Source organism: Conger conger, chromosome 2, assembly GCF_963514075.1.
Source record: "Conger conger chromosome 2, fConCon1.1, whole genome shotgun sequence".
Classification (NCBI taxonomy): Eukaryota; Metazoa; Chordata; class Actinopteri; order Anguilliformes; family Congridae; genus Conger; species Conger conger.
The window spans coordinates 17,297,077-17,320,691 of record NC_083761.1 but is presented as its reverse complement, the minus strand read 5'-3'; the positions used below and the strand labels follow the sequence as shown (position 1 = coordinate 17,320,691).

The 23,615-nt window shown below is 43.9% G+C and overlaps 1 protein-coding gene across 1 annotated transcript; it reads right to left on the bottom strand.

Annotated features, from left to right (window-relative positions):
• Positions 1 to 962: 962 nt before the first annotated feature.
• LOC133122050 (ubiquitin thioesterase ZRANB1) lies at positions 963 to 22,678 on the bottom strand. Its single transcript, XM_061231721.1, has 10 exons — positions 22,376 to 22,678; positions 18,530 to 19,386; positions 11,679 to 11,866; positions 9,931 to 10,084; positions 8,696 to 8,767; positions 7,778 to 7,976; positions 7,030 to 7,150; positions 6,283 to 6,412; positions 4,377 to 4,606; positions 963 to 3,096 (listed from the first exon to the last, which is right to left on the bottom strand). Exons 2-10 carry the CDS (start codon positions 19,344 to 19,346, stop codon positions 2,878 to 2,880), a joined length of 2,130 nt encoding a protein of 709 aa, XP_061087705.1. The 5' UTR covers positions 19,347 to 19,386; positions 22,376 to 22,678; the 3' UTR covers positions 963 to 2,877.
• Between the last annotated feature and the right edge of the window lie 937 nt (positions 22,679 to 23,615).

Sequence of the window (23,615 nt, the reverse complement as noted above, 5' to 3'; positions counted from 1 at the left end):
TTGATGGTTGGCTGAAGTTTGTGGCCCATAGGCATCACCAGACACTCATTATCTTCCCTAATGATGGTACTGAATCTTCAGCTTGTTTGTTTTGGGGGATTTTTTGCCTTCAGGCAGGTCTACGTCCTGTTGGATTCAGGACAGGTGATTGATTTGGCCAGTCAAGCATGTTCCATTATTTTTGGAACTGAAAAACTCCTTGGTTGCTTTTGCAGTGTGTTTAGGGTCATTACCCTCCTGCAAGGTGAAGTGCTGATTTTGGATGCATTTGGTTCAATCAGAGCAGACCCAGCCTTTTTGGTACAGGGCAATACTCATCTGTCCATAATGCTGTTCCAGAACTCTACAGTATACTTGCTTTTTGCAAACTGGCTGTTCTGTTGAGGCTTACTAGTATTAATCTTCTTATGGTTCTGCTGGTGTAGTCTTCTCTTCATGGGAGCCTTTGACACATCACCTTTTATCAGCCATCTTGTGCATGAACTAAAGATGCCTGGAAGTACAGAGCCAAAACAGCAAACACGGGCGCACAGTAACTGATCCATCAAATACTTCAAAGTCAAGTGAAAGCATAACAACATTCCATTCTTGTTAATATTTAAAATGTTTTTGTTCAGCAGGTGAATCAGGTTTTCAAGGACTGGTTAAACGAGGAACCTTCTTCGGTCCTGTTTTTGCATCTCAACTAAATAACTGGGTAGTTAATGTGGTTTTGTGAATAGGTACTCAGAAATAGTCAAGTAATAAGTGGCATGACCTGGCACAATAATTACTAAATGCCTGAGACCAGGGTGAACTGTCCATAAAGAATACCTTCTACTTTAAAAAAAAAAAACAAAAAAAAAAAACACATTATTAAAAGATTTATGTAGTTATACATTTCAATAAAAGGCAACAACATATTCCTGTTAACGTATAGCAGTTTTAATATTTTAATGTTAATTTAAAAATAACACTCCAAATGTCTTCATACTTAATTTTATTTCTCCTTATATAATCCATCCTCCTCACAAGCATTCACTCAAAAGCCAAGTATTGATGTTACTTATGTGTCCCATTTTGTCAGATTTGCATCCATTTCATAAACAAAATGACAATTAGGTAGTGTTCAAACTATGTGTCCATTTTAACTAAAGAATCCCATGAAAACAGTGCATGTACAGTACTTTCATCTATGGTAATAACACCAATGCAAACTATTCAAACGTCTCGTATAATGCACCATCGCTTTGGTTTTGGACTTTCATCTTTAAGAACTGTGAATAAACATTGGTGAATGTCGAGACCTGTCAAACAGTAAAAAACGAACCAAAAGCAACAGGTGTCTGAGAAAACTTGATAACCCACAAAGATATTTTTGTGAAAGAACAAGACGATGTGTAGGTCTGTCTCCTACACTTCAGTGATGGAATGAGGCTGTCTAGGGATGACTCGGTTGAGTAAAGATTTCAAAAGCCTTTGCCAATTGAACTGAAAATAACTTCTAGACTAGAAGTCTAGATCTCATATTCAGATCAGAAGATGGGTTAACAGGATTAACCTGACCACTAAAAAGAAATCAAAAGGACCAAAAAGAAACAGAAATATGAGAACAGGACAAGACATGGGTGATTCTAATTTAATATTAATGCATTATTTCTGTCATGTTGACATGAGTTTTGTGACTTCTGCCCCACAAAATAAGCACCTAAATTGTAACATCAAAATGAGGTACTAAATCACACATGAATAAGTAAACTTTTACAGATTTTTTTTCCTCACAGCAAGAGTATGTATTTTGTGCAACATAAAATTCTTCAAGATTGAATTAACAATCAACAAAACCACAAAAAGATAAACAAAAGTCCAAAAAAGGAGAGAATAGAGATCAGAACCTCTGCACACTAACCCTCCCAGCCAAATAAATAATCTCAATTATTTTTCTCTAAAAAAGGTTTTTTTTCCCAGAAGGCTTGCAAAAAGGTAAACAAGGGACAGAAAACGTATGTTGATGATCCCCCTTAAAGAGAAAAATAAACTCCCTTAAATCTGAAATGATAATCTTTTCCTTACCTTCACACACTTGCTTTCAAAATTGGGCAGGTATACCTATATACAAATACATTTGTGTATATATGTATATATTTATATACATACACTAATTAGCTTTAATTTAACCAAGTGTGCAGTGTTTGCTGTCAAATATACAATTTCCTAAATACGTTTTTCTCAAGTTTAGGAAGAATGTGATTAGGGGTCCTGACATTGGCTTGCGCCCACCCCCAAATAACAAGCGAGCCAATTAAAACGGTTTGACTCCAAAAGGGGGTGGGGTGGAAAAAAGAAAACAATCTCTTCAGGAAAACATCATTTGAAAATGTGCTTTTGTAAGTGCCCATAATAAATTGATATAAAGTTTCCTTTCTTTATGCTGGTATTTTTCCTATAACATTATTTCTTAAACAACCACATGCATTACATTTACGGTCAGAGATTTACATCTGGGGGGGGGGGGAAGAAACAAGGAAAAAATAAAGAAAATATTTCGGATAACATTTCCGTAAACTACAATCCTTTATTTCAATCCATCCCAGTTCTATTATGCAGCAAAAGTAGAGGTCTGTCTTGTCAGTCTTCCGTTTGTCCATTTGCGCTTTTGTGTCCGTGTTCCAAGGTCTCCTGGTAACAGTAACAGTTGTCTTCTTGGGTATTTCTGAAATGGTTAGCTGGCCTTCCCTCTACGAGGGAGTTCTCAGTGTCGTCCTGGGCTGATCCGGGCGTGGGGGATGGGGGTTTGGGTGCCCCCCCCTCGGTCCTCTCTTGTCCCTGGGCGGCTCCGGGCATGGGGGATGGGGGTCTGGGTGTCCCTCCCTGGGTCCTCGCTCGGCCGTCCTGCCCTCACTCATCCTCGTCCTCCTCGTCCTCCTCGCCGTCGGACAGGGAGGTGCAGGGCCGGATCTGGCGGTAGCCGTCCAGCCACTTCTCCACCATCTGTGTGACCAGGGGGTGGTTCCTGCGCCGGGAGCTCTTCTGCATGGCCACCAGCATCCCGCCATCCGTCACACAGCAGTCCAGCCACTCCCGCAGCAGCCTCTCCTGCTGCTCCTCGTTCCCCATCTGAGGGAGGGGAGAGGCCCGCAACGTTACCGACACGCCAGGGCCCCGCTACCACGCCAGGGCCTCGCTAACTCGCCAGGGCCACGCTAACGCGCCAGGGCCACGCTAACGCGCCAGGGCCACGCTAACGCGCCAGGGCCACGCTAACGCGCCAGGGCCACGCTAACGCGCCAGGGCCACGCTAACGTGCCAGGGCCCCGCTAACACGCCAGGGCCCCGCTAATGTGCCAGCGCCTCGCTAACACGCCAGTGTCTGAAATGGTCCATAGACTAAAGCCCCATCCACACCAAGAATGATAAAAATGTAGTTTTTAAAAGAGTTCGAACTCAAGTCGATGGCAGAGTGCGCATCACATAATGACAGTGACGAACGATATCATTGGAATCACTTTCAGAGCGAAATACTGACAGGCAATCAAAACCCACGTTTAAAAACGACTGACATAGGCCAGAGGCTATTTGCAGAACGTTATCGTTCAGCAGTATGGATGCTCACATCGTTATCATTATAGTTATGGTTATAGTTATAGCTCTTTGTGTGGATAGGCCTTAACTAGGGCAAGGGGTTTCAAAGTATGAGACAGTGGGCCTCCCTTTAGATAAAGCTTGGATAATAGTGTAACAAATGCAGACACTTAAGCGACTGCTAAAATTAGTCTTTGCTTAAAGGGTAGTGCATTCACATACCTTAGCATTATGGGAAACCTTCACTCCTATACATGCACTCTTACCGCTCATGTTCAAAGAGCAAAGAACATAAGGGGAAATAATGGAGAATACCAGGCCAGTGCATTCTTAGGCGCAATAAATGTGTTCACAAAAAGGTAATGACATACAGTAAACTGTGACGTGGGTGCAAATGTGATCACAGCAAATGTACGCAAAGTTCCTCTGTTGATTTATGACCAGCAATGTACACACATCTCTGCATTTATGAATCCTACAGGGAAGCGGCTGCATCCCTGCATGTTAGCAGATACAAGCACGTGACATCACAACTGTGAGCCCACACCAGCGGTCTCAGCCCTGCACTGCAAAACTACATCAACCAAAGGTATTTTAGTCTTATATTGAGGCTTAATCTTATTTATTTCACCTTTTCACAAAATAAGATGAAAATATTCCCGATGAGGTAAGACAGTCTGTTAAATGTTCTTATTCCATTGGCAAATCAGTCAATTTCACAAGCTAACATTAACTCAAAACAAGCTAACATTTTCTATTTAATGGAAAAAGACTTTCTGCAGCGTGGGCAGACACAGTGGCGAGAGAGAACCCACCTCTTGTGCGGATAAAAAGTGTATGTGTAGCAGCTTCCTGTCGCTGTCGACTAGGGGCAGGAAGGTGACGGTGACGTCGTCGTCAGTGTTGAGGTTGGCGCCCGCGCCTCGATTGTCGTAGCCGTCGTTCTCCATGGCCACCAGTGCGGAGAAGTGACCCCTGGTGTATCCAAGGGCGATGGGGCTTTTCCAGCAAAAGCTCTGTTCCCACAGTAAAGGCAAATACACACCTGGAGGGGAGATGGCAAACACAGCCAATCAAAGCCAAGCCTATCGCTGCAGCAATGGGAATGTTTTACCAAGATTTTGTATTTATTATTTAATGGTTACTTATTATATAATGCTTCTGAAAATTTCCAATGCCTGACACTAGATGGAGTTTTGTTGTTATTAAAGAAATCCATAACCCCCCACCCCCCCCTTCCCATGTTAAACTGCAACACTTCAAAATACATGAGAAAAATACCAATTACTTCCACAATAATTACATTACATTAGATTATTTGCATTTGGCAGACGCTCTTATCCAGAGTGCATACACCTAACCAGGGACAAGTGCGCTGAAAGACCCTAGAGGGAGTTTCAAGTGCAATAATATTGCCCTGTCGCAAAATACTGTATTTATTGAAATTATATTTTCCATACATTTCGAATATATTGTAGTACACTCCATTTTTCTAAGGGTAATAGCGAATGGTCTCAGGTACCCTTCAAGGAAACAGATGACAAACAGCAGCTATTTAATGACAGCGGATCCTTGGGGGGGGGGGGGGGGTTGGGGAGAACAGTTTCACAGTTTCATCGGGCTGAAGTGACCGACTGGGCTATGACCGAAGAGACACTGACTGAAGACACTGACTGAAGCTGACACTGACTGACTCCAACTCGCGAGCGGGTATACAGCTCATAGGCGGGGATGGGGACGGGGCAGATTACGGAGCCGCAGAGCCGTCAGGAACAGTCCCGCATCCTGCCGTCCGGACCCCCGCTTTAACGAGCGTTCCCCGCAGAGAGCCGGCGGCACGAGACGCAAATCATTCCTCCATTACCCCGGCATTAGCGCAGGACGGGATCATTACAGCCCGCATTCATCAGCCCGCTGCCGCGCCCGGCCCCAAATTAAAACCAGCGGGCCACCGTGAGTAAAAGCCCTCTTTCTGCTCCGCGTTTCTGGATACGCCGCAGCCTTAGCTGGGGGTTTATGGTCGCTAAACGAGAACGTGCTTTGCAATGTTTCATTTTTATATTTTTTCTCGTTATGGTCAAATGACAGTTGTACGAGGGTAGGCGAGTTTCCAGTTGCCGTTTTTTTTTTTTTTTTTTTAGCAGGACCTCAGAGTAGGTCCCCTTCAGTACGTTAAAAACAGGTCCCACCATTCACATGGGAGTTGCGCTACAATGGCCGCAGTGTACATGTGCGAGCCCCGCCGCGTTCCAGGGCCTCCGTCTCGGACTGAATGGGGACTGAGGCAGTAACTGTTTTCATGCAGGGTATAATTTGCGGCCTTGACCGCAGCACTCTCCGTCACTCCGGGATTTAAACATCCAATTGCAGGCTCCGTTTAACAGGCTACGTTCTTTCAATGGCCAGGTGCTTCTCATTAAACCATCAAGGGAAACTCTGAAGCCAGGCTCAGTCAGCCACAGAATCAACCAACTGATCGCTTCTGCAGGTCTGAACCAAAACTGCCGGTTACTACCACTCTGGACCGCTCAGTTTGTTTTTAATGACTACATGTAACTGTAACTTGGACACAAGGAAAAGCTTTATGTTCTGAAAACCAAACTGAAATGCTCCACCCAGGTTAAAATAAAACAAATACACATACCAGCATGTTTACCACATGAAAAACAAATATGCAACAACACACCCTTTAGACTTAAGGGGGGGGGGGCTGCTACTCACCTTGAAAACGAGTGAACCCTAATGTTTCACCACGGAAACTCTTGTAATACTTCACTCCGTAAACTATGATTGGTCTACGAAGAATGTGTGCAAGAACAAAAATGTGAGTCTGTTCCAAACTGGCTCCAGGCTACGAGGGAAAAAGAAGAGAAATTCATGTTATTCAGCTGCTTATGCATACGTCCATACAAGGCTGGACTCTACTTGGATAACTGAAGAACTTCGGTAAAGCAATGAAGACGCCCCCTCTACAAACTATCCTACTTTAAAAACTCTACAGGTCTATTTACCACAGGTCTATTTACCATCAATGAAAATGCAGGCTGCATAAAGGACCATTCTGTGCTAGTCAAATGTAATAGAGTGGGCCTCTGTGCCAGTGCTAATACATTCAATTCAAAGGTCATTCATTTGCTGAAAGATTTCTGGCTCCAAGCACAAATATCATCTCATGTTTTCATCTCAAGTATCATCTTAAGTCTTCAATTTGTTCTACATTTCACAAGGAATCAGAGAGCTACCGGCAGAAAATGTATTTTGAGGGTTGTGCATTTCACCGTTCAGTGTGAAAAGCTCTGGCAGGCTCCAAGGCCAGGAATACTGGGTTCATCTCGGCTTGCAGGGTGTGTTCAGTGAGCTCAATCACATGCAAATACGTAAGGTGTGTCATAAAATATGGACACCTGACTAGGTAGGGCGAGGAGACATGTCCTTAAAAACAGAAAGGCCTCTGATTGGTTGGCATACCTGACTGGCAAGCGAGAGGATGAAAGCCCAGTCCTCCTGCCACTGCTCCTCCCTCAGGGAGAAGTGCAGGCCAAAACTCTGCGAATACCACGACTCCCACTCCTTCCAGCGCGTGTAGAACCTGAAAACCAGCCGCACACACACCCTCTAAAACCAACCGAACGACAGCAGCCAGTGCCAAGCCTTTCATCAGACAGGCACGCACCGAGACGCCCTAACGCACATGACTGGACGCGCTTTCAAACGACGCCCATCGGACACTGCCCTGTTGTTATGCCAATAAACAAGCAAAATCAATATCTACAATCTAAAATATTCCATTAAAACTGTTAGGCTACATATTTTTAGATAGAAAAACAATACAGGTCTGACATGGTTTGACCATGTCAAACTTAAACGCAAGCTCAGTTCTTAAAGCCGACCAAATGGTCACACTGCTGACTGGTTAATATATGGCCTCCAAATGACCAAACCCAAATTCCACCTGTACTGACCAGTATAAGTATTACTTTCACAATAAAAAAATTGACTGAATAAAATAGGCTCAATATCACAGTATCTGCTTTTGTTAAATCTTTATGACTATTCAAAACATAAATTTGAGTTCATTTTGACTTCACCTCATCTTTAATCAGATTACATCTTGTAACACAAAAATACACAATGTCATGCACAGATGCACATTATACATCCTGTTTTACATGTGCGGTTAGGCAGCCTCTAGCCTGCAGGGAGGCCGCATGCTCACCAGTGTGAGCAGTCGTGTAAGCTGTCGTGCAGGGTCTTGCGCAGCACCGAGTCCTTGTCGTAGATGCCCCAGGTGGCCTGGAGCACAGAGTCCAGCAGGCAGTCCCCGGCCGTGCGGTTCCACAGCGCGTACAGCCTGCTGTCCAGCCGCGTGCCCAGCTCCAGGGACCAGTTTATGATGGGAGACTCCTCCTCCAGCTCTGAGACAGAGGAGAAGGGCATGCCCCGTTCAGGTGAATATAAACAAATCATTCCTTCATTTAGCTGACACTTTTATAGTTGATGAGACTAAGGTGGGGACAAACGTCCCCTGGAGCAATATGGGGTTAAGGTCAATTCAATCATATTTTGGCTACAACAGGGCTTGAAGCACCAACCGTCTGGGCCCCAGGTACGGTATGTACCTACCTACTAGGCTACAGGCTGCCCCTGGTCAGTCTGGTCACTCTGCCCTACCATTGACCTCTATATTTCCGGTTACATTTACACTGCCTTCAATGTGTTTGAAGCACTTTGTAACCTTTGTTTGGGTAAGTGCTATGTAAATAATTGTTTATTGTTATTTATTGTTTTTGTTATGTCTCTCCGTGACCAAAACAAAGCTGCCGAACGGGACAATTGACACCTTGTGACCCCTGCAGCGCTGACCTCTGGCACAGGGTAGAAAACGCAGAAGCCTAGTTCCCTGAGGTATGCTGCATTCGATGAAAACTCAATTAGAGCCCTAAAGCCCTATGAGAACACGAGCAGCGGGGGTTTGCAGAGGAACAGAACGCTGAAATACAGCTGCCCTCCTGTCTATCCTCTCAGAAAAAAAAAAAAAAAAAAAAAAAAAAACATTTGGTTGCCGCTGCTGCTCAGTTGCAGGCGCATTGTTCTCGTTAATCAAAAGGAGAGATTTAAGCAGATTATTCTTCACCTTTCTGTACATCACGGTCCAGCACCTCATCAAACAGCTTTTCCTGGACAGTTGGGGGCAAGTCCTCGATATCTGAAACCACAAAGAGGTAAGATAGGTGGCAGAAAAACACACAAAAATACTGGTACTCATTTTCAGGAAAACGTTAAGTGACTCAGAGCGATGTGCTGATCTGTTCTTCTGGGTCCAGAAATTAACACCTGCAGAGTTGTCTTTTGGTTTAGTGCACTTTCTTTCCAATACAGAATTCATGGTTAAAAACGTACAAACTCATGGTCACACACAAGCTCATGTGCACATTTGCACGCACACGCACAGATTCATGGTTAGAAATGATATTTAAAAATGTACAAACCCACGGACACACACAAGCAGACATGCACACTCGCACAGTCCCACACGCACACACAGGCACCCCAGGTGGACGTTCTTTTGCATAAAAACAAAAAAAATGAGATCACTGCCTTTGTTCAATGGAGTGGTTATAAAGTGGCCTTCAGCTACTTCCTACATGCACAGAAATACTTGGCATCGCTGAAAAGATTCAGATCTTCCAAGGAAGCCAACAAAATCTCGTCTCTAATGGCAGCACTGCCAAAAGAAAAACTCATGCGAACTCTTACCCTGACTGTTTTTCTAAAAGTAATTCATTGTACAAACAAGCCAAGGGGCACCACATAGCATTTTAAGGTCATGTACTGTACTGCCAACATTGCGGCCTTTTTGTCCCAAATGGTAAAATAAAAAAATACAGAAAAACAGCCTTAGGAACACACTTTAAATTTCACTATCTGTTTGCATAAAATAATACACGTTACAATCTCAAGCATTCCAGTGCCATTATACAATATCGGCACAGTTATAAAATGAATTTATTTTTTAACTGTTTTTACAATTATATATTTCAATAACTATTATACATGTAGCATAGCAAGCGAGAACATATGTATTCAATCAGCTACACATTAGAAGCACTGCTAAAACATTAAATATATTTCACATCTTAAGTTTCAAATGCTTACATATTACTTTACGTAAGGGTGCATAACATATCTCAGTTGCATGCTTATTCCCTATATTTGGCCGGGCATATACAGCGTTTCATAATAAAAATAGATTAGTTTTGGGGAGGCAATCCCACAGCAGTCATGACGGGTATCACGGAAGCGAAATGAAGTCAGTATTGAGCGCGTGTCTGAGTACGTGTGGGAAATAAAGCGGGGAGGCGAGCTCACCTGCAGGCAGCGTGAAGGTGACCAGGTCCGTGAGGAAGTAGCAGGCGAAGTCGCCCTTGCGCTGGTGCAGGGAAGCGGCGATCTCTCTGCGGATCTGCTCCGTCAGCTCCGGGCACACCATGGCCGGGATGCACTTGGTCGCTTGCTGGGAGACCTGGAGGCCGTGGGGACACCACACTTATACGCCTCGATTCACACCGCTGTTCCCAGTGAGACCCGGTCCTACGTCATCGCTGCACGTGGGACTCTCATCTCAACAGCATAACTGCAAATGGGATTCAGCCTCGTACGCGCTGCTACTGCCACTGCTACTAGGCGACTACAACAACTGCTGCTACTGAGAATGCTACGACTACTGCTACCAATTCTAATAAAAAATCTTGTGAAGAAAACAACTAAAGTAATTTAAACATTAGATAAATCACTGCATCCAAATAGTATCAGTTAAATAATATATCACGACTATTGTGGCTTTATTTATTTATTTATTTATTTAAAGGGTCAGGCTTGTATTCCCCTGGGGCAGCAGTACTCAGCTGGCTGGGCTGCAGATGGCCCACAGGCTACAGACAGAGCGACACATCACTTTATTACAAAGGCTGCAAAGGTCACCCAGGCCACACAGCTCACTGACCTCCAGTCAAGGTCAGGTAACGGCATCGCAATCTGGGACCACTGATCTCATCCTATTAAAACTGACGTTAACGTTACCATAAAATACAAACAGCAGGAATCATTGCCATGTGTAAGGAGAACAAGATGAGCATATTTGCATTTTTTGTGTTTAAAATGAATACAAAAGCAAAGACAAAATTAAAAGATTGAAGTATTGCTTCTCCTGCTCTTACTAATCGCAATCTTGTCCACAACCCCCAGCCTCATTAGCTCCGTGACATCACCCCCACCAAGGACCAATGGCTGAGCTGCATTATGTGTAATCCTTTATTTAATCTCAAACTGAAAGAGCAAAACCCACTCTGGCATGAACGCAGGTTTCTCATTATCTAGCAACGCTGGGAGGAAAATAGTCTCGCAAATCATCGCGATTGCACTTCCTTTTAAAGGACAGGCCTGTATGGTGGCCTCTTCACTTTATAATACCATCTTTCCCATCCCATTTGCCCCGAGACTTTAAACGGAAATAAAGACGAGATTTATCCTTTTGTAATCCTTAAAGTGCACGGGGGCCTTTGTTCCCTGTAGGGCAGTGCATTAGAAGGAGGCTACAATGCTTGTCCTCACAATTGCCTTCTTTGTCAGGATCAAGCTGGGAGTACACTTGATGAGAAGGCCAACTCGACCGAAATCAAACAGCGGCCAAACCCGGCACTGAATACAACGGGAAAGTACCCTCATTCCTGTTCATTCAATGGCACACTCTCCACGCCAGAGGGGGCGGGGGGGCACAGATTGAGATACTGCAGTCGTGATAACCTCGGGAAACGCGGAAGTGACCAGGCTCGCCACAGCAAACACAGAAAACAACAATGGCTACTGTGAAGGAGCAGAAAGGTCAACAGATAGATGTTGAGGATGAATTTTATTTAAAAAAGAAAAGAAGAAAGTAAAGATGGTGTGTTCATCTGCTCAATCAGATGAGGAGACAGGATGCAGCCACCCATGCGAAATCTTAGACTAATTACAGGCTCCAAACTGAGGTTGTTATAGGAACATATCGGCTACTAAACACGTTTAGTTTGTAAGATCTAGCCAAAGTTCGCTTCTTCTAGCCCGCAGCTTCTCCTTACCTCGGTTAGGAGAATGGCCAGCATGTCTTGTCTCTGGAAGCGAATGGCCAGGTGCACCAGGGTGAAACCGTCGTCAAAGGCCGAGGGGCGATTCAAGAGGCGCACTTCGTCAGCCGTGAGCTGCCGTGCGATGTCTCCACCGGACGACTTGTAGGCCTCCACTGCTGCCAAGTCCCCCTCCACCACACCTGCAGCGAGAGACGAGAGACGGACGAGAGACGTTCGTCAGCCAGCCTGTCAGACAGAGCATCCGCCTTCTTGGAAACACACCAATGATCTATACCCATTCACATTACTTATGCGACCATTGTTTCGACCTTCGGACAGCAACATTAAATTTCTGAATAGGAAGCACATTAACGCACAATTGTACACAGGGCTCTACAGTGCAATTCAGAAATTGCTCCTGAAATTTGAAGCGTGTTAACTGTAAAAATAATTTGGGATACATTTGTGTGCCCCTACATTTTTCAACATAGGAGCAGGTGCTCCTTATAAATAAACGTTAGTGTAGAGCCTTGCGAAAATATAAACACAAGCGTATAAACGAGTACATACATTTTTATGTGTTCAGCATTTCTAACAGCTGTTTGCTTTATCCTCAGAGCAGGGAAAGCTCTGCCAAATTACAGGACTAATAGTCGTGTTTCTCTTGAAATAAAAGCCTCATCTCTAGTGAGACCAGCAGCTTATCATCGTAATCCTCCACGGTCACGAGACGACGCATTCATTATCCATTAATTCAGTGAAAGAAACACCACCACCATAGCATCCCTGTCCCTTCAGACACTGCTCTGGGTCTAGCTACCAAGCTAAAGACTACAGCCTTCAGTCTACGATATCAAAAAGGCTCTTAACAGAGAATATTGCATTACGCAACAGGATTGCACTCTCACCATTACATCAAGGCTATTTCAGAAGCTCAACAACACATAGGTCTAGCATTTTACTGATGAGTTTTGCAAAGTCATAGCAGACACATAACGATTTGCATTTAGACAGGCAGTGGGCCTAGTTTTCTGGCACAGCAAAAATGCGTTACGATGGCGACAGGAAGGACAGGGCAGTGGAGAGCCGGTCCTCTACAATGGCCGTGTCCGCCTTGCCCCGTTCCATTTGTATTATTGCAGCAGAATCAAATTACCGTCAACAGTCTCCTGAAGAGCACTCGCTGCACACGCTCCTACGAGCTCTGTCAGGAATAATGAACACGGGCAGTTTGAAAACATGTTCTGGTGTGAAATGGCCCTTCGGTGAAGCAGCGTTCCAATCTCAGAGCCCATCAGCTGGAGCCCGGTGTAGCCGTGCACTGCAGGGGCATACCTGGCAGCAAACAGCCGGGGTGGTCGTCTAACGGCCATTTCAGAACAACAGGCGTTTTGGGAGCAGATGAAACGTTCGCGGCCACTTTTGTTTAAAGCACATACTTGCGGCAAAATTTGAAAGCTGGCTCGGGACAGAAACTTGGATGTGGACAATTTGAAATTCAGGAGATGTAAAATTGCAGAATAATGTTGGGAAAGGCTCCATGTAAACTTCTCTATTATGAACATACTCTAGGCAGCCTACCGTCTCATTTAAATTTTTGGAACTGGCTTACATGTGTACGCTGAACCTCGAATTACAAAATACAAATATGGAGATTAGTATGGTTATTTATCTTTTTTTTTTTTTTTAACAGTATTTTTCCTGGTACTGTCATCAACTGCATAATCAATGTTTGGTGGAAAGCTTTCAAACATAAGGCACGTAATGCGGGGCAGAGGCCAGAATGACATTTACGCTATAGTGCCGGCAGACCCTGGGGTCCCTAGGGCAAAACTGATTCATACTCACACTACGAAAATGTTATTCTAACTACATGGTAAACCGGGGAGAGGGGGGAATAAATACATACTGTGAAATAAGAAACTTCCCCCCTGCAGGCACTACAGCTTTTTAATGCCAAAGCCACAAATGTGAAAGACTGAATAAAAAAAGAAAGTTAAAGTTAAAAAGCATTTTTTAGCCTTTTTCCAAGTAGTGGACCAAAATTTCACCACGACACTGTCCACCTTTTCTGTCATGTAAAACTTGTATTTTCGATGGATATTTTGCTACCAGTGAGTTCAGCAGAACAGTAACATCGTAAACTTCCTCAGATAAAAATAAATGATGGTCAGTCACTGTCATGGCGGTGAACCAAAAGCAGCAGCAGCTGGTTCATGACGGAAGAAAAAAAACACAGCTGACAGAACCTTTCACCCAGTTGTCTCCTGTACAGTCTACTAGCTAGTTGTGTAAAGAAGACATAATTATTAAAATGATGCTTGTTATACCAAGCTAACTATGGTTAAATATTTTGATAGTTACGTGGTCAGTTTAAAACATGGGGAGGTACCAATAGCAAATGCAGTCAAAAATTAGCAGGCCAAAAATAATAAATAGAATGTTCTTAATATAATTCTCATTTGTAATAACAGCAATAGCAATGGAATCTCCAAATCCAATATCTGTCATTTTATTTATTTACTGTATGTGGGCTATTCCATCTGAAGTTCCCCCTGAGAAAATGAAGTTACTCTATTCTAGATTTTCAAAACACTCTACTGTACATTACATTCACTTTGTACTTTCTGTCCCGCCTTGACAAGGTGTTGGCAATAACAAAGCCTATTTCAGAAGTGTTACCCACAGAAGACTCCTATGCAACGGCTGCACTGAGCACAGTCAACACCTAAATTAATTATGCTAACCTAACATATGCCAACTCTCAAACATGCTCTGGGGCTAGTGGCTACAGCAGAAGTCTCATGTTTTCTAATGTAACCAGAAGTTATCAAAACAGGATTAGCCAGCCTGTGTCATACCAACAAGCTAGTACCCAGCCAGAACAAGGCAGCTTCATTCACTTACATGGTCCATCTCTCTTCGGGCAGCAATATGCGGATAAATTACAGTCTGTTTTAACGCCACTACAGTAAGACTGGCCATAACCAGGACACAGATTAAATCGTAAGATAAACCAACACTTCGTAAATATACAGACAGCTTATTGATTCGCTCTGGAAAATGCACCTTCCATGCTCTGTCAGGATATGAATAGGAATTTAAGGATATTTCAAATGATAAAACATCTTTCTGGTAAGCAATCCGATTCCATTGTAAAAACAAGATCCGATGGGCACACCAAAGAACATATTCAATCCCAGACAGCAGTGTATGGCAATATGTAATATGTATCCTGTAAGGTGTAAACTGCTGTTGCAGACAGTAATAAGAAAATAGGCTAAATATTTATTTAGTAAATATCATTTAATTTAATCCAGGAGTGTGGTCACATTATTATCAAAGACCTGGTCCAATTACTGAAATGATCATTAAGTGTCATTAACGTATCCGAGCAGGCAGAACAGCCAGATTCTGCATTGAGAACCACTGAATTGTTGCATTTCCTCAACTAGCACAGAAAATCAAGAAATGTTTCGGAAAAAAACATACGCCGGGAATGCTGTTGGGACACAGTTCCCACGAGACAGCAACGGTGTCAGATATTCCGCCAAAACAACCTGGAGACTGCGCAATCCCAAATCTGCTCTGCCAACCTAAACATGGCCCTCCGCTAGCCTTACTGTGTCACACAGCTCGCAGAACCAAATCACATTTATCTGGAAATGATAGTGGCCGACTGCACCCCTTTTCCACGCTGACAGATGATGCACATACACCCTTCCAGGATTGCCCCCTCCCCCATCCCCACCATCTCATTTAGCACTTTGCACGACAGAGGTTGAGGTTGCAAAACCACTCCGGAAGCGCAGGCTAATTTTAACGGCCAGCGAGTGTAAGCAAGTTCTGTGCCAGAGAGTAATGGGTTACCTTGATGGATCCCAGTTTAGACTCTGTCAGCGGGTCCACGTGTTTCACGCTAACGTGGTGTGACAGCTTATAAACAGTGGCTGCAATATATGCGGATCGCTTCAGCTTTCACGTGCATTTCCCTCAGTTCCTGTTACCCGTAGCATCGGCGACAGTCAAGCAGACTGCCAATCAAACACTACAATACTGGCCTTTAGGCTATGTAGCAGTAAAAAAAGGCCAATAGGATGCTAGGACACATAGCCAAGTATAAATTTTAAAATGTATACTTGGCTATGAGTATTAATTGAAAAAAGCAGTAGGTACACTTTGGTGGTTGAAAACGGCAAGCATTACTGGGCTGAATGGCCCGTTCTCGCCATTAAGTTATGTTATGTTGTTTTATGTTATGCTATGTTATGTCATGTTATATGTTGGTTTCCAACATAAAGATAGTCAGTTCAAACAGAATAATGTTCAGCAAACTGCAGACGCAGTGCTTCAGTGTTTTTTCGAGCATTCATTATATTATATGATGCAATGAATGCTTTGGAAACAAGCGGACCATAGCTGCAAACTTTTAACTTTCAGCCTGCTGAGATGAGAAAAATTTTACACAAACATTGTCTTTCCCTCCACTGCAAAAAAAAACAAACAAACAAAACAAAAACAGCAAGAACTCCTAAATCGTGTGGGAATGACAAATCTGAGTGCAAAAACAATTGACGCGAGTTATGGCTTCCTGCTGAAGAATGCAAGCCACACCAATAACATCAGACTCGAGCAGTGTATGTGCAAGCCCGTAGAATCTCTTTTGGCGAGTCAAAAATTAGCTGGATTAATTTCTAAACTTAAAAAAAAAAAAAAAATTTCTTTTTTGTAACACCCCAGTGATACAATCCACCCATTGGATATTCAACATAATAGAGCCTCTTTCCCAGCCAAGCCTACTCTCTTAGCTTTTTATTTTCAAGTTTTAGCAAATTAAACATTTTACACTATATTTACATATTATTACATAATTATCTATATGCGGTTTAATATTTGTTAGGCTATATGCAAAGTCTGAAGGATAATTACTACCCTTTAGAATAATCACTCTCTTTGGCATTATTAAAGGACCCAAGTATCCTGTATTGTTGAAAGCGTCCTATGCAATATCCATGAATCCGGTTATTCCTGAGAATCTGGACCTCCCTATTCAACCGGCACCCATTGTAACATTTCCCCTCTAGGCAAGCATATCCAATTATCCTAGGCTTCGTACGCATTCCCAAAGCCACACATCCTGGTGTCACACCACAGTACTCCGAGCCCTTGAGAAAATCTTGCTCCGAGTGAAAATGACAGAATTAATTGCTTCCTCTGATACAAGCACACGGCCGGGTCAAACGACACCTCCCCCTTGGAGGAGCCCTGAAACGGGAGCTTTGCAGGAAATGCGTATTCTCAGTGCCTCACGTTCGTGTGACCGTGGCCTGGCCAATGGCAGTCCTGAAATGCGCCTTCGCATAACAGACGTTAATAGAAACCCAGAGGTATGAGTGCAGTTTGGATACATTGCGGCATCTTGGAAGGACCTGCAGTTTACAGCAGGGGTAGGGGAGGGGGGCAGAGCTGTGACACACAACCCCTGCCAGAGTGCGGGACCAAGGTCGGGACTCAGTGTTCGCGGCTGTTTATTTTCGCTCGACGCACATGCCGGGGTTATTTTGCACCGCAGAATGCCTGTCTCAGCACACAAGCACCTCTGTTTACTAGCACTCTTGACCAGAAGCCAGCCTCTGCAAGGGCCACCCATGACTGCCCTTGCCTACCGTTTTGGACCAGACCGATCTGTCACGTCAATCACATGCTCGTAAGGCATAAATAAATTATTATTTATTATTTCGCTGATGCTTTTATCCAAAACGAATTAGTTGATTAGACTAAGCAGGGGACAATCCTCCCGAAAGCAGGGCCTTGCTCAAGGACCCAACTGCTGTGCGGATCTTATCATGGCTATACCAAGGTTTGAACCACCAACCTTCCAGGTCCCAGTCATGTGCCTTAGCCACTGGGCTACAGGCTGCCCTATATATAAGGCATGAGCCGGTGACGTCAGTAAGGTTTGCTTGCTCACGCCTCATCAGTAGATGCATTCACCCCCTCGCGCTACTCACAAAGTATGTGAGCACCAATATCGAGCTAATTCTTTCAGGAGCGCCCTCATCTTCTAGCACTGTTCGCAGAGCAAGAACACGCACTCGTTCGCTCGCTCAATCCCTCCATAGTCTCACCGCCCACAATTCAGTGATGTTATCATGTTCCACTCAACATCAGATCTAAAAACCTACTCAGGACACCATTACCCGTATAGATTTTCAACTCTGTTTTAATGCAACATTTATTTTATTGATAATACTATCAAAGTTCCTCCCTCAAACAAGTATTCCGTAATGAGCAACATCACTGGGCAGGCCATTCTGAGTTATGGGTTAAATCAACGCAGTCTACACGAAGTCAGAGGTCAGCTTCTGACTAAATGTGGAATGGCAACTGTTGTCTGGAAGCCAGTAAGTTACATTTTGTCTAAACACACGGGCACGCACACACAAACAAAGATCCATCCTCAGAGCATCTCCATTTACAAAAAGTGAGATCATCTGCGCAGAAATGAAACCAAATCCTCCATTTCGACGCAAACACAATAAAACGATTGCCTCCGGAGCATCACCATCAGCCACTGCACTGCACGGCATCACAGAAGCAGTTAAAGGCTGCACAATGCCGGCTCTGTTCGCAAAAGAAACAGTGGAGCAGGAGAGTACTCCGAGTACTAAAAACCAATTGTCCTTCAGGCACAGGGGCGTGGAAAACCAGCCCACTAATTCCCACTGATTTTCGTTTTTTAATCTACCATCTAACCTTAATTCAACTGGCAAAAGGATAAATAAGTACATGTAATTTCACATTTACACCGGCGGCAGCGACTGGATGTAAACACGGGACAGCATTTCCCCAAACGCACTCACCGGCGCAGGCGTTGAGAAACAGCCAGTCCGTCTTCCTCATCCTGTTCTTGATCTGTTTCAGCTTCTTGAAGTCGACCTCCTGCTCCTCCTTGCTCCCCACCGCCCCGGCCGCCAGCTCGATCCTCTGGAAGTCCATGTTGACCTCGGCCTCCCTCTTGGAGGTGGGGGGCGAGCGCCTCTGGCCCCCGCTGCAGCCGCCCCTCCGGCGAGCGCGGTCCTGCTCGTTGATGACTGCGGACGGGTCGCCCGGCTCGGCCAGCTCGATGGCCTCCGGGCCACTGGGCCTGGGGTGGTCGCACACCACGCACCTCCGGGTCTTGGGCCAGTTCTCGTAGGTGCAGGCGGCGCAGGTCCAGTGCTGGGCGCGAGTGTTGAGCCGGTTCCGGTCGTTGTACTCCTCGCAGGGGTCCTGAGGGGACGGGGCCGGCCGGGAGCCGGAGCCGGAGGTCTGGGGGGAGTCCGTGGGGCTGCGGGCGCGCTGCCGCTGGCACAGGCACTGGGTGCAGCGGATGGCGCGGGGCCAGTTCAGGTAGGTGCACATGTGGCAGGACCACTTGCTGCTGGTCTCGGCGGGGCCCGCGGGCTTGACCCGGGGCCGGGCGCTGGAGTCGGGGCAGATGAGGAGGCCGCTCCCACCCTCCGTACCCGGCGGGTCCCACTCGCCCCTGCCGTCCAGGCCGGGGCCGGTCTTGAAGGGCTCCTCTGTGATGATGGTGCCGGTGGGCCTCTGGGCGCGGCACATGGTGCACTTGATGGCTGACGGCCAGTTCTCGTACGTGCAGTACTCGCAGGCCCACTTCACCCCCAGCTCGGTCATCGTCCGGCGGTCGCGCGGCGGAGATCGGGCAGGAGGCAGGCTGTGGGAAAACACAAACGTGCGCACAGTCACACACCACGCACTGCCCAAAGACAAAGCTCTGTCCAAAGAAAACATCTATCCTGATGGAGAGCAAAGCTCTGTCCACAACATCTATCCTAATGGAGAGCAAAGCTCTGTCCACAACAAGCAACATCTATCCTAATGGAGAGCAAACCTGTCCACAACATCTATCGTAATGGAGAGCAAAGTTCGGTCCACAAGAAACAACATCTATCCTAATGGAGAGCAAAGCTCTGACCACAACATACAATATCTATCCTAATGGAGAGACTGAGCATTGGGAAACACAAATGGGGACAGAGTTCAGGACAGCTACAAAGAGGTCATGAAAAACAATCAATTCTGAGATTTTCTTCTCTTGCGTCAAATTAATCAAAGGCCAACATTCATAGGCACCATTTCTGTGAGATTTTGGCCAGCTGCTTGAAGTCCCATTTTGTTTTGATTAGACTATTTTGTGCAGCCACTACCTTGGAAGTTGATAAAAGCAAAGGAGAATATTATAATAGTATGCACACAAATACATGTAAAAGGCCTTCCATCCAAATACTCGCATTGCATAAACCATTATGCAAATCTAGGCTTCTGTACAAATAGGACAAGGTCAAGAGCAAATTACAATAGGATGGGCTGCTTTGATTGTCAAATCCTGCTTTAACCACCTGGTTCTCTGGCAGCACTTTCTAAAACCTGCAATTTCACATTTACCCATTCAGAAATGAAAAGCAAAATGCTCCCCTCTCTGTACAATGAGCATTGCATTTCCAGTTAATATACAACCAAACCCGGTAAAAACTGAATCTGCCCTGCAAGCACAACTGCTGCCTTCGCTTGTGTTTAATCTGGGGGTGGACTGAAAGTGTAATTCTGACTGCAGCTGAGCCCTTGTCCGCGCGCCAAGCCTGAAACTCCATATTCCACCCCTGAGTGAGTATGACAGACACAATAAACACAGCCAGCTCTGTGCAAAGCACCTATCCATAACAGCGCTGCATAACCTAGTAGCTGGGGCCCACTGGAATCAAATTCCAGGGCTAAATCACTTGAAGCGGCCAAGATTTCATACATTCAAATTCGCCTATTGGACACAAATGCATACAAAAATCCATTTAAGCAAACTAAATACCCTATACAAATCCAGCCAATAGTTTCAACTTATTTCATGTGTTACTGCAGCTGGCAAGCGTCTGGACCAACACTCCCAGATCAGTGGTTTACTTTGGCTTAAAGTCCGGAACAAGGATGGGAACAGAGGCATTTTTACATGTTAAGGCATTCTTCTTTTCCTTCTTCTGCTTACCATTATTATTATTATTATTATTATTATCATTACTATTGATTGTCGTTATTGTTATTCCTACCTATATATTGTTTCTGTCTTGTTTAAAACTTGTACAGATTTTTTTTCAAAATATGTTTCACGTGATTTTCAAACGTTATTTCACTGGAAGCAAGAGAATGTAGGCCATTTTGCTGGTGTGACAGGAGGCATTGTCCAGTACAATATGAGAATGCGAGAGAAAGTCAGAGAATAGAGCACAGAATAAATGCTCAGTTTAGCCATCTAAAATGCCCAAAGTCATAGGCAATAGCTTTACATTTATTCTTGCTTTCATTTTATTTCTATTTTTTGAGGGGGAGGGGTCTCATTTAGTGTGTCAACTGTTTTGCTCTTGAACGAGCTTTACACGCCAAGTAAAATACGAACTGCAAATATTAAAGGCATAAACTTAATGTAACAAATGTAAAAATTTTACAGGAAGCTGTTTTGCTCTAGCTTTTAAATGGACCAACAATAATACAATACATTGAGTTCCGTGACACCAAACACCTGCTGAACACCTGTACAACCGCTTAATTAGTACGCATTCAGTATTCTATAAATACATCGTTTTAAAACTGCAAATGTGTGATTGACATCACGTCCAGACTACAGCTGAGGGGATCCTGGGCAACGATGAGAAAATAGAGGCTATCAAAACATATCACGAGGTAACTAAGCATGTAAAAGGAGCCAGCTCAATACTCAACTTAGAAGCGCAATCTTACTTCTAAAAACACTGCAAGTTTTATCTAGTAACAGTCAGCAAGATAGCCAATTCCTCAGCTAATTGTCAAGCGATCCTATTTAACCACCGTACGTAAGTGTAGTTGCTCCATCTTGCTACAATGAACAACGGAAATATTGTTTAACATTTCGCTACTTCCTCAAAGCTAAAGGCACAGATAACAAACAAGGTGACGTTCACACAACCATCGCGTGCAACGTGCTAAACATTCCTTTTTATTTACTTTATAATTTCCACCACATAATACAACACGCAATACAATTAGTAAAAGGCAATGCCTTTCGCTATACAGAAGATTTATGTTAATATGTGCAATTCGTGTCATTGTATGCTAGTTAGCAAACAGCTAGCTAGTTAATGTCTAGCTAGATAACGTTAACAACCTTCTTCAATGCACAATATTATCAGGTTAAAGTTTTGTAACCCTCCAACTAGCTAGCTACATCAAGTTAGCCTAATTTAGATATAATTTGTGCCTTGACCTGACTGCAACGTAAATTTCATTCACCAGCAAAATATTTCGCCATCCCCGAAAATTAGTGTCTTGTCATCTAGCAAGTTAGCTACTTCGAAATTCAATACGGTCCAACCATGAGCCACAGTGTTATTTAAGAAGCGTCTAGTTAGTTAGCCGTGTCTGTCTTGCTAGATTAGCAAATTGCCTTGCTATCTCACAATCGAGTAGGACAACAGCTCCAGATTAGCCAGATAGCTACTCACGTTATTGATAGAAGCTTTGCTAGCAACACTGACGTTGCCCCATCTACGTCAGTGGGGACACTGCAAGATCATTTTAAATCCCATTGATTCTAAATTTGCACGTAGTTTGATGTAACGCATCAACCCACAAAATTCTGTAATACAATAATGTATAGGAGCGAACGTTAGAGGCCATACCTTTTCCTGTGTTTACACTCCTCTCCCTGGTGCTCAACCACAACAAACCTTCCCCGAGCTGCCCAGTTCTCACCAGCTTTCCCAGATCCGTATTTACTCCGTTAATTCCGAAACCCTTCTTTAATTGCATTTGCCATTCCCCACCCTCACCTCATCATCGTGTGAAAACACCCAATAAAAACAAAAAATATTGGCTTTCCGCCTGCTCCCTTTCAGTTTTTTAAACCATTTTAATCCCCATTTCCACAGTACTACTCTTCCTGTGTCACTAATGGCGGAGACTGGGAAACAGGAGAAGCCAAAATAAACCTTCTTCACTAAAGGCAGGGGGCTGCAACGTCACACATCACCGGGCCCCGTCCACAAAATAGATTGGATATCTGTGACTGCTCTTGTTATTGGCCTATCAGAGGCTACGTCTTTCGTTGCTATTAGAGAACACTGTCCGCAGAGAGAAAATGAAGCTGACGCCGTTTATCCCCATTTTGGCTCTGACGAAGACTTTACAGTTCCCAGTTCCCTTGCCTATGATCGAGCCAAAATGGCGACAGTTTCATAACCTCAGAGGCTGCCTCTTCTGAATGTTTTCAGTAGTGACAGGGATGATGTCACCACCAAAAACTGCTGCAGTAGTGAATCTGCGGTAAAATCACGTTAAACATAAGATGTTTTACTATTAGCATGCCATACTATTAGCTGATTTATTTGTTTCTGAAATTCATTACCAAAATGTTTTTGGTTGCTATTTGTGGTATGCCAAGTAGCTTGCTAGAAGTACTCATATTGAAAAAATACTGAACTGGATATAAATAATATGATCTACTGGATTCATGTCAAATGTGGATGTGTAGGCTGATTAAATGTCGGAATAAAAACTCACCTGTACACAAATAATTAATATTCTATTCTGTTCCATGGCATGGCACTATAGCGGCTTGTTTACTGGCAATTTAGAGCATAGTATTTTTGATACATATATGTCAAAAGCTGTGAATAATAATAATAATAAGAATAATAATAATATTTATTATTATTATTATTATTATTATTAGAAGAAGAAGAAGAAGAAGAAGAAGAAGAAGAAGAAGAAGAAGAAGAATACATTGCTTGATATGTTAATGTTAATATGTGTTAAAAATATGCCATCATATTTACCTTGCATTCGATTGATGTTTTAATTTTCTGTGAAGTAGCCTAATCTGAAAGGTATTTATCTGTGCAAAAGTAAACTATTGTCTTG